The 15,705-nt window shown below is 47.7% G+C and overlaps 1 protein-coding gene and 1 long non-coding RNA gene across 7 annotated transcripts in view; one reads left to right on the top strand and one right to left on the bottom strand.

The window, feature by feature from the left end:
- Positions 1 to 1,496: 1,496 nt before the first annotated feature.
- LOC122364223 lies at positions 1,497 to 6,795 on the bottom strand. Its single transcript, XR_006253523.1, has 3 exons — positions 6,555 to 6,795; positions 5,452 to 5,584; positions 1,497 to 2,151 (listed from the first exon to the last, which is right to left on the bottom strand). It is a non-coding gene; the product is annotated as an uncharacterized LOC122364223 (long non-coding RNA).
- A 3,883-nt stretch (positions 6,796 to 10,678) lies between these two features.
- Positions 10,679 to 15,705, top strand: part of LOC122364220 (titin-like) — an 85,751-nt gene continuing 80,724 nt past the window's right edge. For 5 of the 6 annotated variants that reach the window (XM_043334404.1, XM_043334403.1, XM_043334402.1 and 2 more), the window contains exon 1: positions 11,844 to 12,397. In XM_043334404.1, the coding sequence (XP_043190339.1) occupies positions 11,896 to 12,397 (502 nt within the window). In that variant the 5' untranslated portion in view covers positions 11,844 to 11,895. Of the gene's footprint in view, positions 10,810 to 11,843; positions 12,398 to 15,705 lie in introns of those variants that run through there. The other variant, XM_043334405.1, reaches the window with a different exon arrangement.

Below are 15,705 nucleotides of genomic sequence, written 5' to 3'. Positions count from 1 at the left end.
TACTCCCCCGTGTAAACTGCTTTAACATGGGCGATTAGCGACTATTTTTACCACCGGGTGTTGTCAAATAACTCCCATGAGCTTAAAAATACACCCACTCTGGAGTAAAAGTACGGTGCCTAAAAGTCCAACCCTAAGGAATTATTTTACACCCCCGGTGTAGGGGAGTAAAGGCGAATAAAGCATGCGATTTACGAGAGTAATATTGCACTCCCAGTGTAATAATATCAAATCGGATTTCACCCCCTGCTTCTGAGTGTAAAAAAGTAAATAGCATAAATACACCAGAGTAAAAAAAAAGTTGAAGGAGTAAAAATAAATCACATTATAATTCACGTTGAAACAAAAACTCAAAAAGATAATTCTATGACTGAAAAGGCTTGGAGTAAAATTACCCCGAGTTAAATATACGCTACTGTTTCAGTTTACCCTCTGGTGTATTTCTATGTCTAGGCTGCAATGTAATGGTATATCGTCTGCTTATACATACTTTGAACCAAAATTCATGATGAAGTCAAACGGATGGCATGCGATGACCATTTCGGATAGTATCGTGTAACCATGAGATGTCAGATACGCTATGGGCAGGATACGCATTGTGAACGCGCGGTACGAGGGATCCGAAATTATGTACAATAAATAAAACAGTGATGTCTGCCAGTCGGTGCAATAAAACGTGACTGCTAATAATGCAAATAGTAATTAAGAAATATCATGTTTAACACATATCATGTATTGATCATAGTTCAATCACAGTACAATCACTGGCTTCGATCTCGATGAGTTTGATTACGTTATATCACAGACACTTTGATCACAAACAAACCACCCAATCACTTTGTTCTATATGTACATGGGGTTGCGCAGTGCGCACGTAAAATACCCGATTTGAAACTTGAATTGGCTAAGGGATAGTTAGCCCAGTTAGCTTCCAGCATAGTTAGCCAAATTGAATATTTTCATACAATGTGATACACGTTTGGGAAGACATTCTTCCAAGTTTTAGATAAATCCATTCACGTTCAGCTCAGTTGTGCTGTGCACCTCGACGTGACTCCTATCGTTTTTCAGTACTTTCTCGAGGCGCTCGCGGTACGCCAGCGCTGCTTTCTAGCGCATCTCGACGGTGATCTCTGCGAAGGCGGCTCTGAGCCGACCGTGTAACTTCGGAATGTTCGCCGTCTGCGTCAAGTATGTATACGACTTCACAGACCCCCACATGAAAAAATTCACGCGCGGGGTGAGGTTGGGCTTCGCCCAAACTGCCCTGGCCACCGCACTCGCCCAATTTGCCCTGGCCACTGCGCTAGCCCGACCTCACCCCGCGTGTGATTTTTTCATGTGGGGGTTTGTGAAGTCGTAGGCATACTTGACGCAGACAGCGAACATTCCGGAGTTACACGGTCGGCTCAGAGCCGCCTTCGCAGAGATCACCGTCGAGATGCGCTAGAAAGCAGCGCTGGCGTACCGCGAGCGCCTCGAGAAAGTACTGAAAAACGATAGTGGTCACGTTAAGGTGCACAACTCAGCTGAGCGTGAATGCATTTGTCTAAAACTTGGATGAATATCATCCCAAACGTGTATCTACGTATGTACATTGTGTGAAAATATCATCAAATTTGGTTAATAATCATGGAAGGTATTAAAGTTTCAATTCGGGGGTTTTCCGTGCGCCACCCTGTACTTTGTACTCTTGGCGCTTAAACATGAAAAACTTTGAAACATGAAACGCACGCAGACCACGCAATATACAGTATACACTCTTCGTCTGTGGGTCTGTGCTAGATCTGAGCTGCCGACATGACAAGAGTGGCGTACCGCAATTGCCAGTACTCTCGCACGCGCATCTTGCACTCTACTCAGCCAGGGAGCACACTATCTTCTACGATGCTTTACTTAGTGAAATAGATGTTTAGGGCCTTCTTGTAGAGCACCTCGAAGAGGCACTTGCATGGTCAACAGAACGGAAGATAAAACACGGCATGAGTTGCAAGGATTGTGGCAACTTCACCGACCTTCGACTGTGGCAGCTCGAACTCGCTCTCTGAACGTTGAGGCGGGACGACTGAACACTCACGGAGCTCTGCTCGTTCTTCAGATCGTCCAGCGTCGCCCCGCGCCCGTAGGCGGGTAGCGCCACCAGTTCGTCACCTGTGAAGAGGAAAATAAATTAACAATGATTTCCCGACACAGCGGAGCCAGGAGAATAAACATTATTGTATGGTTACTCCCGTTGAAGCCTCAGCCCTTCGGGACCCGTCAGGAGCGCGGCTCGCTGCCCTTCCGTGGTGCAACTGAGTGAGATATAAATTGTCTGCATGTATTCACCGGTTCAGGATGCAATACGTAACATTACTTTTACTATTGAGTAAAGATACATCTCAGATATTTGTATACGGATAGAATCAAAATGATAAATCACATAAAGTTTTAATTATAATTACGCATCTTCAAGTCATGAATGAACATAGTGTACTAATTTCGCCGGGACCAGAGAAAGGCCACAATGCCAACGCTGGTAACTTGTCTGTAAAGAGGGACATAAAGTAACCAATGACCCCGCATTCCGCAACCACCGTTGACCGTTCCCCCATGTGCGTTATACGTAGGTAGGATGAGAAAGTAGGGGAGAGTGGGGCACATTCGTGCAAAAAATAGATAAATCCATATATCTTTTCTTTGGTTAGTGCAATGGCAAAATTGTTGATTATAATATGGAAAGGAACTATTGCATGATATTTTTCCTCTTTAAAAGTTATCCTCTAAAATTATTGCTTCTATTAGAAAAAAAAATGACTTTTAGCTGAACGTTTGCACGAAACTGCCCCACCTATGGGGCACATTCGTGCAAGGGACGGGGCACTTCCGTGCATCCTGCAAGTGCAAAGTTCGAGAAATTACAGGGCATTACCAGAAATTTACCAAAGGAAATTGGCAGGGGGTCATTTCACTTGATTCCTTTCGACAAGAATGCATTGCACAACATATGTAGACAGAATGGGGTGGCCAACAAGAATGTGCCGGCCTCCGTGACCTCGCCAAGTTCGCGTGAACTACTCGTCACGACGTCGCAAGCAGCCGAGACTGAGTCAGGCGAGCGTCATTATAGTGAAACCTATTACAGATAAAGTCATAAATCGCAAAAACTAAAAAAATATGCACGAATGTGCCCCCAGGCAGTGCGTACACTAACCTGCCCCACAACGTTATTTGTAATATATTTCAAAACTTCTTGTTGAAAAAATGACACTTTTTCAACAAACAAGTTTGCAGCAGTTCCGTGAATAGAGTGAGCTTCTTCGCCCCCAATTTTGAAAAGCTGAACCCATTTCCGAGTCTGGATCACGAAAATGGATGATATGAGAAAAGTTTGGAAAGCTCACGAACATTACAAATTTTCCAGTTCCAGTTTGGTAAATTTTGACATTTTTCGATATGAAGGACGAGTGCGTTCGATCTATTGTGGTTCCGGACATCGCGTTTGTGTTCCTTCAATCGTGTGTCGAGTCACATTTTTCGATATGAAGGACGAGTGCGTTCGATCTATTGTGGTTCCGGACATCGCGTTTGTGTTCCTTCAGTCGTGTGTCGAGTCACAAACGCGATGTTCGGAACCACAATAGATCGAACGCACTCGTCCTTCATATCGAAAAATGTCAAAATTTACCAAACTGGAATAGTGCTCATGTCATTGAAAAAGGCATGTCAAAATCGGTGAGAAAAGCTCTGGAAGCAGCTCACATCTGTTTCCAAGATACAGTGAACGAAAAACCTGGATTCTTCACCTGGGCAAAAGCGGCTGCAATGTTGGCACTAGGAAAAAAATCTTAAACGATTTCTAAACGAAAGGTGATTGGCGAACTTTGAAAGACTCTGAGAAAAGGCGAGCGAATTAAACGTTCCGACATTGACATTGTGACCTGTAGGTACATTCATTATATAATTTAATTTTCAGCATATCAAAAGAACGCGACAAGAACAATAGCGTGATGAATGCCGTTCTCGGTTGAATCAAAGAATGCATTTCGAAACCTGTGCCCGATGTGTCGACTTCAAACGATTTATACCGATTGTTTTTGATACTGTGTTTTTAATTTAATCACTAGTATCCACTGACGAAGGCACCCTGTGGCCGAAACGTCTGGTTTTAGGAATTTGACTTGTGTTGCCATCGATCGTGAATAAAACTCAATGATTATTTACAATAGACCTTATAGCTGTGGCTACCAGAAATCAAAGCCCACAGTTGTATAAACAGTCAACAGATATTCGTCGGTCCTCGGACATTCTGAGAAAAATCATCGATCAGATTGGCGCATGCCTTGCGGTCCGAGGAGCTATCAGCACAGATTACAAATTGGACGGGGGGGGGGGCGCGTAGATTGGCCTGCTACATCTGAAAATGTAAAAAAAAAATAGCGCCCTCTCACGATCACAATACCATAACCCGCGCACCGACGGGGGTCTGCGCCAACTTCGTACCGACGGGGGGGGGGCGGATGACTGCCCCCCCCCCTGAGATCTCGAGAACGAAGCAAGATAGCGACAAGAGGTAAGCGGCAAGGGATACGCACGGACAAGGTCTACAATTTTTACTAAGGTCATTTTCAGGTCAGGTCAAAGATGACGTCACAGGGGTCAAAAAAGTCAAAATAGCGGCGCTAGGTATAGAGAGAGTTTTTCTCGAATAACTTTCGAACTAGTCAATATAGGAACAAACTAAGGGCAGCATCGTGATCCTCTCGTCAATCCGCATCGAATGATATATATGTTGACCTCAAAAGGTCAAGGTCAAAGGTTGACCTCAGGTCACGTGACCTCGAGGTCATCATGCATATCATTCGATGCGCCTTGACGAGCTGAGCACAATGAGACCATCCGCGCGGCTGTATCTTGTTCCTGTACGGAGTTATTGTCAAAAAACCGCTGGTGACCTTTGATGACGTCACATGACCTTACAGCTGCCCAACTGCAAAACAGACCTCAAGGTAGTGAAGGTTGATCGTATATGAGGTCATGTATGGTTTATGGGGCCATTCCGACCCGTTTTAGTGGTAAAAACAGGGAGTTGATTTTCCCCCCATTGACTTATAATGGGGAGGTCGAGAAATTGACCTGACCTTAGGTCATCGATATCAAAATTATGAGATAAAAAAATTGTAGCTACTAATGACCTTATAACATCCTGCGACTTTCAAAGGCCTCCGACATCTACTGTAGCTCTGGCACGGTGACAAAATTGCAAAAAAGTGACTTGAGGCTGGGTCATTCAAAGTGACCTGGTGACCTGACCTTAAAAAAAGTTAGGAGGTTCAAACTTGCACACCATGTGTAAAATTGATGAGAGAATAGTCGTACCAAATTTCGCGTTCCCGCTATTTGCGAAAAACCTCAGGGGGGGGGGCAGAATCCGCCCCCCGTCGGTGCGCGTGATAAGTGATCGAAACTCACCGTCGGTGATTGGCGTATCAGGGAGGACGTTGGCCGCATACTGCTCACACACTTGCTGGATGTTCGTACCTTTTTCCTTTAGCTCTTCTGGCTCCTCACGAGTCCCCATAATCAGGGTCAGATCGTGCCACAACTGAAATGGAAGGAAAACAAATATTAGGCAAATATAGAGCGTGCAATCACCAGTAGCGTCGCTAAAATGGGATCTTATAGGAGCCGGGAAACTCTGGTGTCGCATCGAACGAGCTCAGGTGACCACCTGCTGAGCATGATTTTAACTTAATTCCTGTGTGGCTGGCTCCTACCTACAAAAGGCCTCCGATCTAGAGGCCGGCATCATCTCTTTTGAGGAGTCAGAGGGCCGAGGGGCCCTAGTGGTCACTGGTCAGACACAGATACCATCGGCTATTCACAGGAGGCCCCAGGTGGTAAGAAAGACCCCAGCTGTCAGCGAAAAATAGAAGGAAAACTATTTATATCACATTTTTTGGCTGTAAATTGATAATGGTCAGTCTGACCAGCAAGTCACTTTCACTGTGACCAAAAATGGGTTAAAGGGACTATCCCACCTTCTAAAATGTTGTTAAAACCAGTTAAATTGTGCCCGACTTTATAGATTGGATGACCAGGAACACGGTTCTGGCATTTATTTTTCATTAAACATCTTAGGCTTCCCATATTCCAAACACAAACTTTCAAATATGTGACGTCACAGCCCAAAATTACCTCCTTCCCCAGGCCACATTACTGTCATAAATCTGATTCTTTTTACTCTGTAGGCACCACAACAAAGTTCAGACCAAGTTTTAAGCGATTTTTCAACGAACAAACCCATTTAAATCAGAATGACTAAACGAGGTGACGTCACACTAACGGTCGCTCTATGTTGAAGATAGGGCCTTGTACAAGCCCATTTTCAAATGAAGGGAACGAATTTCTTCAACACCAAGAGGCCGCGGGGGTTGCAACCTTAGATACCTAGATAGTGGTTTCTGAACCTCGCCGCAAACTTGGCTATCTCAACTCAAACCCCATGTTAAAGGTGGAATAGTCCCTTTAATATAAGGCAATATCCTGGCCAAAAGATACATTTTAAGTCTTACCTTTGTTGTTCACTGCTTGCCGCGGTCTTGGTCGTCCAGTAGACACTGCACGCTTCACCTGCACGCCACCCCACGCTTCACCATGTATCCATCCAGTTCAAAGTTTCGACACAAACGGTAAAATGGCGGTACAAAATGGCGGTATAAATTGGCCACGTGGAACACCATAGTAAAATAACGCCCCGAGCTGTAAAAATACAACACTGAAGACTGAAATAACCATGTAGCATAAAACCACACCTAAAAATCCCTCGCTTATCAAGTCCACAGTGTAAATTTACTCCATTTAGGTTTTGCGATAATCAGCTGAACCACGCAAGTGTAAATTTATGCTACCAACTACAGAGCCTATTTTAAGGGAATTTGACTGGGGGGGGGCAACCTGGAAAATTGTCTTTAATAATCCATTAACCCTCGCCCGTATTGGTGTTTCCAGTAGCGAGCGTATAGGGGCGGGGGGGGGGGTCCGTTGGACCCTCCCCTTGCCGTTTCGCCCCTGATCGAGCTAGAGCTTCGCGGAAAAAACGACCGTGTTGCCCGTGATGAAAGGAAGCCGATTATACCCAATTTTAAGGTCCTAGGTCATCGGTTGACCTTCCAGGTCAGGTCATTGACCCAAAAGTCGGGAAAATCGGGACCTGTTAGAGCGTCGTAAAGAGTGGCTGCTATGGTTTTTCGGGGTGCTGATCACGAATATCATGTTAGTTATGATCATAGATGATGTCTTCATGCATTTAGGCCAGGTCAGGTCAGGTCAACCAGTAAGGGTTTTGCCGGGTATTCGTAGTAGGTGGCAACCGCCTCTGACAGCTTCGTAACATGTTACGAAGGCACCAAAACTACTTCGTAAATGGTCAAATGGTTGCTTAACCCGCGCCCCAGTGGCGGTCTCGGCCAACTTCGCCCTAGTGAGGGGGGGCATATGTTACCACCCACCTCTAACTCAAAAACTAAGAGGGCTAGAAAGACGCGGTAAAAAGCAGTCGATAGCTCTCAATACGTACGTTTGAAAGTATATCGGTCATTTTTCACCTTAGAGCAATATTGGGGTCACCAGAGGTCATCAAAGGTCAAAATTTGCCAATTGTCATTATATTTTTCAGAAAACATGCCGCTATCACAGGAACTATGGTAACTAGAAAAACGCATGTAAAAGCAATCGATAGCTTTTGAACTCTTCTTTTGAAAAGGTCATTATCAATATTGTCCTCAGGTCAACGGTTTAGCCTACAGAGGGCAAAAACTCCAAAAATAGCTGTTTTTACGGAAAGTGTTTTTCGACAATAACTTTCGACTACAAAAAGCCACGACATTTCTATTGCCAGAATCGTGTTCCCCTCACCGAGACGCGTCGAATGAACTATAATTTGACCTTGAAAGGTCAACTTAAAAATTTGACCTCAGGTCAAGGTCATGACCTGACCGGAAAAGGTCATGTTGCATATCAGTCGATGCGTCTAAACAAGACAAACACAATGAGACCATCCCCAGCGTTCTATCTCTTTCCAATCGCGAGTTATTGGCAAAAAAACTGTTTGTAGCCTCAAATGACCTCGGATGACCTTTCTAGAGGCTATCAGCAAAAATGACACCTTGGTCATCACGAGTGGACTAAATCATTGTGATTCTGAAATATTTGGACTGTTCCTATGCGTACACACGGATCTAGAGGCATTTTCATTTTTCTCCATTGACTTGTAATGTAAAGGTCATGCCACTGACCTGACCTTAGGTCACGGATATAAAAAATCCGAGATATACAAATTGTAGGCGCCCATAACAGCATGCAATCCACCAAGTTTAAAACCTTTCTGACAAATACTGCAGTCTGGACATGATTGCAAACTTTTTTTAAGGCTTGGTCAGTTAACTTGACCTGGTGACCTGACCTGACATGACCTGGGGTCAAAAATTTCACACATTGTCCAAAATTGATGTGGTTTTTTATTCACACGCGAAAAACGCGACAGGGTGGTAACATATGCCCCCCCCCCCCCCCCACCCCACTGGGGCGAAGGTTAATTCGAATTCAGCTCCAAAAACTAGCCTAGAAACATATAAAACTCGAAAATGTGAACCGAGGTCATCAAAGGTAAATGATCTGACCTGACCTTCCGGTGATCTTGACACCCACCCTAAAGCATGGGAGCAACATCATATCCCATGTTTGAACGTTTGAAACCACGAAAAGACTGCAAACGCGCGGCTAATGCGAGGCGACATACGCCGAATCGCGACCTCGGCCAAACATGGTGCCATGGTGCTAGGCCGCCGGTGCATCTGAAAGAACTGTGGTGCCCCTGACAAGCCTGAAGTTCCAACGACAGGCCCGTGGTGCCCCTGACAGGCCCATGATGCCTTTGCGAGGCCGGTGGTGCCCCTGGGCCCTGACAGGACTGTGGTGCTCCTGACAAGCCTGGAGTGTCCCCGACAGGCACGTGGTGCCACTAACAGGCCCAAGGTGTCCCAGTCCCTGCGAGGCCGGTGGTGTCCCTGCCAGGCATGTGGTGTCCATACTAGGCCTCTGGTGCCCCTGACAGGTCCGTGGCGCCCTTGCTAGGCCTATGGTGCCTCTGGCAGGCCTATGGTGCCCCTGGCGGGCCTGTGGTGATACCCCTGACAGGCCCAAGGTGGTGCCCCTGCGAGGCCGGTGGGGCCCCTGGCAGGTCTGTGTTGCCCCTGGCAGACCTATGGTGCTCTTGCTAGGTTGATGGTGCTCCCAACAGGCCTGTGGTGCCCCTGACAGGCCGGTGGTGCCCCTGGCAGGCCTGTGGTGTCCCCGGGCCCCAAGAGGGTGGGGGGTCATGACCCAATCCATATGACCCACCCTTAGATACACCACTGGTCATTACTTACAGACTGACTCATTTGACATCCATTGCAAAACAAGTCACAGTAGTTACGTAGTATGTTTGTCACCCTGTTCCTTTATGCCCATTTTTATAGTGGGCAAATCTCGACGACTAGGGGGGCAATTCTGTTGAGTGCGGGGGCATTTGCCCCCCCAGTTAACATGTTAAAATAGGCCCTGACCAACTAGCCATTTATTATCCGCATGGGATTAAAAATGCACTTGGGTAATAATTTTACTACCAATAAGCTGAGGTGTAAAAAACATAAGAACTTGAAATTACACCATAGTTGCAAGAAAACCCTAAAGTACTGGATGGATTACACCTAAGTTGAGTAAAAAATGCACCAAGTCATCTTTTAACTCTGAATTTTCGGCTAAGGGTGGTACAAATAGTCTGGAAAGTGGTGTTAAGTGGTTACAAATATCACCCAAAAATACCACCAAGGTGTACTTTTCTTTCAGTGTACTCAATAGTGGGATCCATCCACGGTCCAACTCTATCCCCCCTCCCCCGCCCCTTATAAGGGCGAGGGTTTACCCGAGCAAAAATGACCATTATTTGAACATAATCGTTGGGAGGTATCGATCGTTGCTTACCGCGTCTTCTATCTCATTTGGTTGTCGAGACATTCGGGTGCGGCCTGCCCCCCCCCCCCTCCCCATCGTCTATCACCTGAAGCGTTGTCGGCTGAGACCGGCCGGCCCGGGCGTGTGCTGCTATGTTCATCGATCCGGGGTGTTTTGGCCAGTTATTGATTATAAGGATAAATTTTCGGCAACTTGTTTTGCCTAGTTGTGTCATATCCCCACACTGGCCAATGCTGAAATGCAGTATTGGACGCTACGGGGTATCCTCCATAAAAAAACTTTACGAATAATTCAGACGCCTTTAATTCAGGCACCTAATGCGTTGCTGTACCGGTGAAAGTAAGGCTTTTTCTTGCGAAAATAACTTTTTTATCAATTCGGGGAAAGCGACGAATTTTGCACGATCTAGGAGGCTGCGGGAGGGGTGAATAGGTACCCCAGATACCCCATATCTCCATAGAATTGTCAATATTTTTGCACGCGATTTATCACGAAGCTCAATGCTTGACCGTCCCTGTTATGATGCGGTCAGGTCGGCGGCGCCCTATCAGAGGGCCGGCCGGTCACCGCTCCGCCAATCAGATGGCCGCTTATTCTGACCAATCAGAGGTCGCCCCGATCGGCCCACTGCCGCCCGACCTCGACACGGGGGCGGAGCGGATTTGCATTGTTGACGTGTGGGGGGCCGGTTGCCAACGGTCATCACGATTAAATTTTCCTGTATTGATATTTTGTGGCTGAGTGAAGACAGAAAAGAGAAAAGAAGAGTTAATTTTCTTTGGTTGCTCTTAAAATCATGCCTGCAATTAAAAGGTAAGTTATTGTTTGAGGGATGGAAATTTGATTATTGGCTTTCCAGAAATGATGATGAATAGGTGCTGGTGCCTTGTCTGATGTGTTCCATTGCCCATTGGTATAATGATGTTATGTAGTACCTACCGTACCAAGTGGATTTGTTTGTATTTTATATATTTCTTTTCTGTGGCGATTTCTACAATATCCGTCGCTGTTTAGTTTTATTTGAAAATAACGACATTGACGATGATATGCAGATTCCCGGGGTAAAGCTACATTTAACTTCGGTATTTGGCTGGTCGTATTTGAGTTGCGGGCTGTTCGGCCCCTCCTAGTCTCGCCTGGCAACTGGCTCTTCCTGGGACGGCGACTGGTGCGGCTCTCAAACAGGACCCGTCCTCCTCCCCCCCCCCCCCCCCAAATACCTGGTCGGCCGGTCTCGATTTGGTACTCGGGTCCCGGTAGGCGATCGGCAGAATCTGCCGAATGTCGACAGCCGATCGACTTTTCCGCGCTGAATACGAATAGTCGACTGCAAAATAAGGTTCTAGCAAAATAAGATGCTGTCGGTCCAGATAGCCATTCAATGCAACGTTTTGGTATTGATCAAATGCTTGCATAATTGGAATATCATAAAGATGGTGCAAAAAGGTCATGGTCAATAGAGCGCAAAAGGCATCGCGGCTCGAACCCACTTGTTCCGCTGCGGGAGCCCGCCCGCCGAGAAGGCCCTCCGCGCCCGGCGGTGATCTATTTGTGTTACAGCGGTGTCGTGCGGGCCGCGTGTGTCTCTTCGCCTCCGAGGTTGGTCGGTTCTTATGTTGGCGGTCGTATTCTGGAGCGGACAGGCCGCAGTAGATCGGGTCGGCGTGTCTGACCTTCTGAAGCCGATCGGTTCCGATCGTGTCGCCGTCGTCTATGTAAGCAAACAGCGCCCGTCGGTCGGTCCAGCTGCGTCCAGCCCGGGGGACCGGCCGCCGGCCCGCCCCCGCTGCCCCCGCTGCCGCGGACCGACGCGGGTACACCGCCGGCGGCGACAGTGCGTGCTGACACGGGCCGGCGGAAGGAGCCGGGAGACCAAGGACTGACGGACAGACCCCAGCCATGGACCGGCAGCTGGCGCAGCAGCAGCAGCAGCTGCGGGGCCGCGTGGTGCGCAGTGACAGCTCCCACCAGCAGGACGCCCAGAGCTACGCCATCGCCGGCGGAGAGGCGCGCGAGCAGAGCCGACAGGACTCGCGCGTGCTGGAGGCCGAGATTCCGGGCGGCCAGCTGAGCCAGCACAGCCAGCAGCGGCAGTTCCAGCTGCAGCAGCGCTCGGTGCAGCAGCTGCCCGGTGGCGGACAGATGAGCCAGCAGACCAGCAGCAGCCAGCAGGTGCACCAGCAGGTCAGCAGCAGCGTGCAGCACTTTGGCTCCCAGCCGGCACTCCAGTACCAGCAGCAGCAACAGCAGTTCCAGCAGCGCCAGCAGCAACAGTTCCAGCAACACCACCAGCAGCAATACCAGCAGCAATACCAGCAGCAGCAGCAGCAGGAGCTGCAGGAGGCGCAGCACTACAGCGTCGCCTACGGTCGCCAGCAGTCGGCCAGCAGCGACTACTCAGGTGGGCCGATCGGTGTCGCCTGCAGCGCCCCAACCCCCCGCCCTGTAGTCAGCAGGGCTGCGTATTTCGGTGACTGGCTCCGGCTCTCAAAATCGACACAGACTCCTACTTCGGACATCTCTGTTTAAAGTAATTGTAATGCTAGTAATGCTCATATCAGAGATCTGCTTGTGATGCTGCATGAAACAATCCCTGGCGCGTTCTAAGATCTTCCGTTGCAAGCATGCTTGATAAATAGCAACCCGAGATGAAGGGTGCTGGTGCAGCCGCCGTTTTCTGCTTTTCTCACCCAAAACGCTCGTATAAAGCAGAATTGAAGCCTTAGCCTCCACAAAGATATTGTTTTGGGCAATGAACATAATTTTTTCAACCAGACAGTAATCGAGTATGACTTTGCACCATGCAGTGTCGATCCCGACTCCTTAGTCCTATGAGTTTGTAAGATTTTGGCGACTCCGACTCCTGGCAGAAATGTCGACTCCGGCCGACCCTGACTCAGACTCCGCAGCCCTGGCCCCTGCTACAGACCACTGGTGGAAACCAAGGCCGTATAAGGGTGGAAACCACAGTCGGAATCCACGCGCGGTACATCCACAGTTGAACGACCGGCATTAAATCCGTCCGCCGGTTATCGTGAAGCTCAGTTGATGCCATCGCCTCTATAACATAAACGACATTTTAATGGATAGACGCAAAACCGCCGGACTCCTAATGGTTTGCGCATGTAGTCCCTAATCGGCTTTCAGTTTGCTCGAGTAACAGACTGATTTTTAGTGTGTGTAATTACATGCCTACAATGGACGCTGTAGTAATAATTTGGCTTCAATGATGGCTGGCCTGTAATTACAGAGTGACATTTTGAGCTATGTTGTACCCACTTACCTAATTTTTATGTGCCTATATAGTACTCATAGGGCCCACTGCGGTGATGTTACAATTCACTCCACTTCCGTAGCTGGTTTGTTACCTGAATTTAGCTGAGATTAGATTTCTTATGAATCTTAGCCCACGAGCCGCTGGGGGGGGGCATAAAGTTGCCCCCCCTTTACGTTTTGTGAAATATCTCCGAAACCTGATGAGCTACGAACGTGAAACTTGGCATAGCTTCAAATGAATGCCTAGGCAATGTTTGAGGAAAGTTTGGTGGTTGTAGCACCTAAGATGACGTCACAGTGACGTCATAAAGTTTTGTCGATTTCCGATATGGACCGTTTCTGATGACGCTGAGCATGAAACTCAACTGTAAATGAACTAGACAGCACCTGCTGTCATCCTAAAACATCTAACTACACTTCCATCTAGTTTCTGACCAATAATACTCTTTATATTCGGTCCCATATCGACACCTTTTTTTTAAACCCCACATCTGCTCTCCCGTGAATTTCCGGGAGGCACGAAAGATCTCCTTTTAAAAGCGTCCAATCGTCCGATCCTGATCAAATATGTGTGTTTGTAGGCCTGTTCTGGTATTGCTTTATCTGCCAAGACAGACAAACTTGAGAAAAATCGAGTGATTGTACCTTTTTTGAAGGTCTCTAACCAGCTTGTCTGAAATTCACCGGAGAACAAATGTGGGGTTTTAAAAAAAGGTGTCGATATATCTGTTGTATCGTGGGGAATATTGAGAGTCGCAAATCTATAATTTCACTTATGACGTCACTGTGACGTCATTTCAAATGGGATCGACACCAAGTTTGGACACAACCTCGGCTAGGTATTCAGGAAGATGTGTGCAAAGTTTCGCTTCTCTAACTCTTCGCATTGCGACGATATCGTCGCAGAAGTAAAGGAGGGCAACTATATGCCCCCCCCCCCCACCCCCGGCGGGTGGCGCGGAGGCCCAGCGGCCGCCGGGTTAACTCTTGTAAGTAGTTGCTTTGATCTGTCGTGAGCCGTGCACATTTACGCGTCTGCCTACACGTATCCGTAGCTTGAAAGGCCACCTCATACTTTTGAATGAGACTTCTTAAGTTATGCCTGTGTATTCGAATGAGCCATCCATTGGGTCTTCCGGCTTATCTCTTGGTAAGTATGTACATTCGCGTAGGTATGTGAATGTTAACAATATTCCAGTGGCCGCTGTCGGTGTGTGACCAACCAGGCGCGCACACAGGATTTTTGAATGGGGGGGGCACGACCTTCGAACTGGGCCCCCCATGCCGAAGGCCCCCCCCCCCCAAAAAAAAATACGGCCCACGGGGCTATATTTCGGTTGGTTTGAAGCTTGAGCAATTGGTTTGTCAATGCATGGTAGGTAAAACAATTATTTCGGTACCAGCTTAATTTTCAAAACATATATATTTTTACGCTAGCATGTTTTTTTTAGCATTTTTTTTCGCGGACCCCGGGCCCGCGAGTCACCCGGTGGCCCGGGGTCAGCTCAGGCAAGGATGAATCCAGGACCTTTCGATGGGAGGAGGAAGGCACGATGGGTCCAGTCTCACTGGCAGACGGGTCTCTTTAAAACGGTCTTTGCATGAGAAAATGTGGAAAATCGGCAAGCAAAAGTATCATTTATGCCCGAGGAGTGTGCCTAATGTACACTAATGCCTAATTTACATGGTATTTTACGAGCGAGCGAAGCGAGCGAGCTCCTCAGAGTCACCGGTGTGTGGCGCGCTCAGAGGTGCCAGTGAAAGGCCGTCAGATGCGCTGGTGTTGGGTCCTCACAGGCGCCGTTGCGGGGTCTTAGGGCTTAGAGACACTGGTGGGGCCATCATTGGCATGTGTGTGGCCCTGCAAAATGGCCTGCAAGTGGAAAGTGGCCCGTCATAGGCTGGCAAGGACACTCGGAGGCTGGTAAGAGGCCCTCAGAGTCACTGGTACGTGGCCCTCAGAGGCGTCGGTGTGGGGACTCTCAGAGCCGCCGATGTAGTAGAGCACTTCATGGGCCGGATAAATCCGTTATCCACTGATAAATCCGCGGACCGGATAGGATTGGATTCTAAATTTGTTAAAAAAGAACGGATATGGGCGGGCCGGATTTGGGAATTGAAGGTTGAACCCGGATCAAAACGGATCAAAATTTTAACATTGAACATTGAAGTTAAAAATTAACCTAATGTGTTAAGCGGCAGCAGAGGTTTGATTAAAGTAATAGGCATCATTTTATGACACTCACTTGTCACAAGACTTGTCTTCAAGTGGATAATGTATGCAATGTATGCATGGTTTTTGGAACCATGATGGTCTATGAGATGTATGGCTGTCTGGTCCCTTAGATTGAATTTGTTAGTCCAGTTTTGGGTGAAACCAGTTATTGGTGAAACGGATTATTACGGATATTTTTTGGAAGTTTGGCTGCAATA

This window comes from Amphibalanus amphitrite, unplaced genomic scaffold (genome assembly GCF_019059575.1).
Source record: "Amphibalanus amphitrite isolate SeventyFive unplaced genomic scaffold, NRLGWU_Aamphi_draft 000662F_arrow, whole genome shotgun sequence".
In the NCBI taxonomy this organism is placed as follows: domain Eukaryota; kingdom Metazoa; phylum Arthropoda; class Thecostraca; order Balanomorpha; family Balanidae; genus Amphibalanus; species Amphibalanus amphitrite.
Note: the sequence above shows the minus strand (reverse complement) of the source record. Positions and strands in the feature narration are given on the sequence as shown.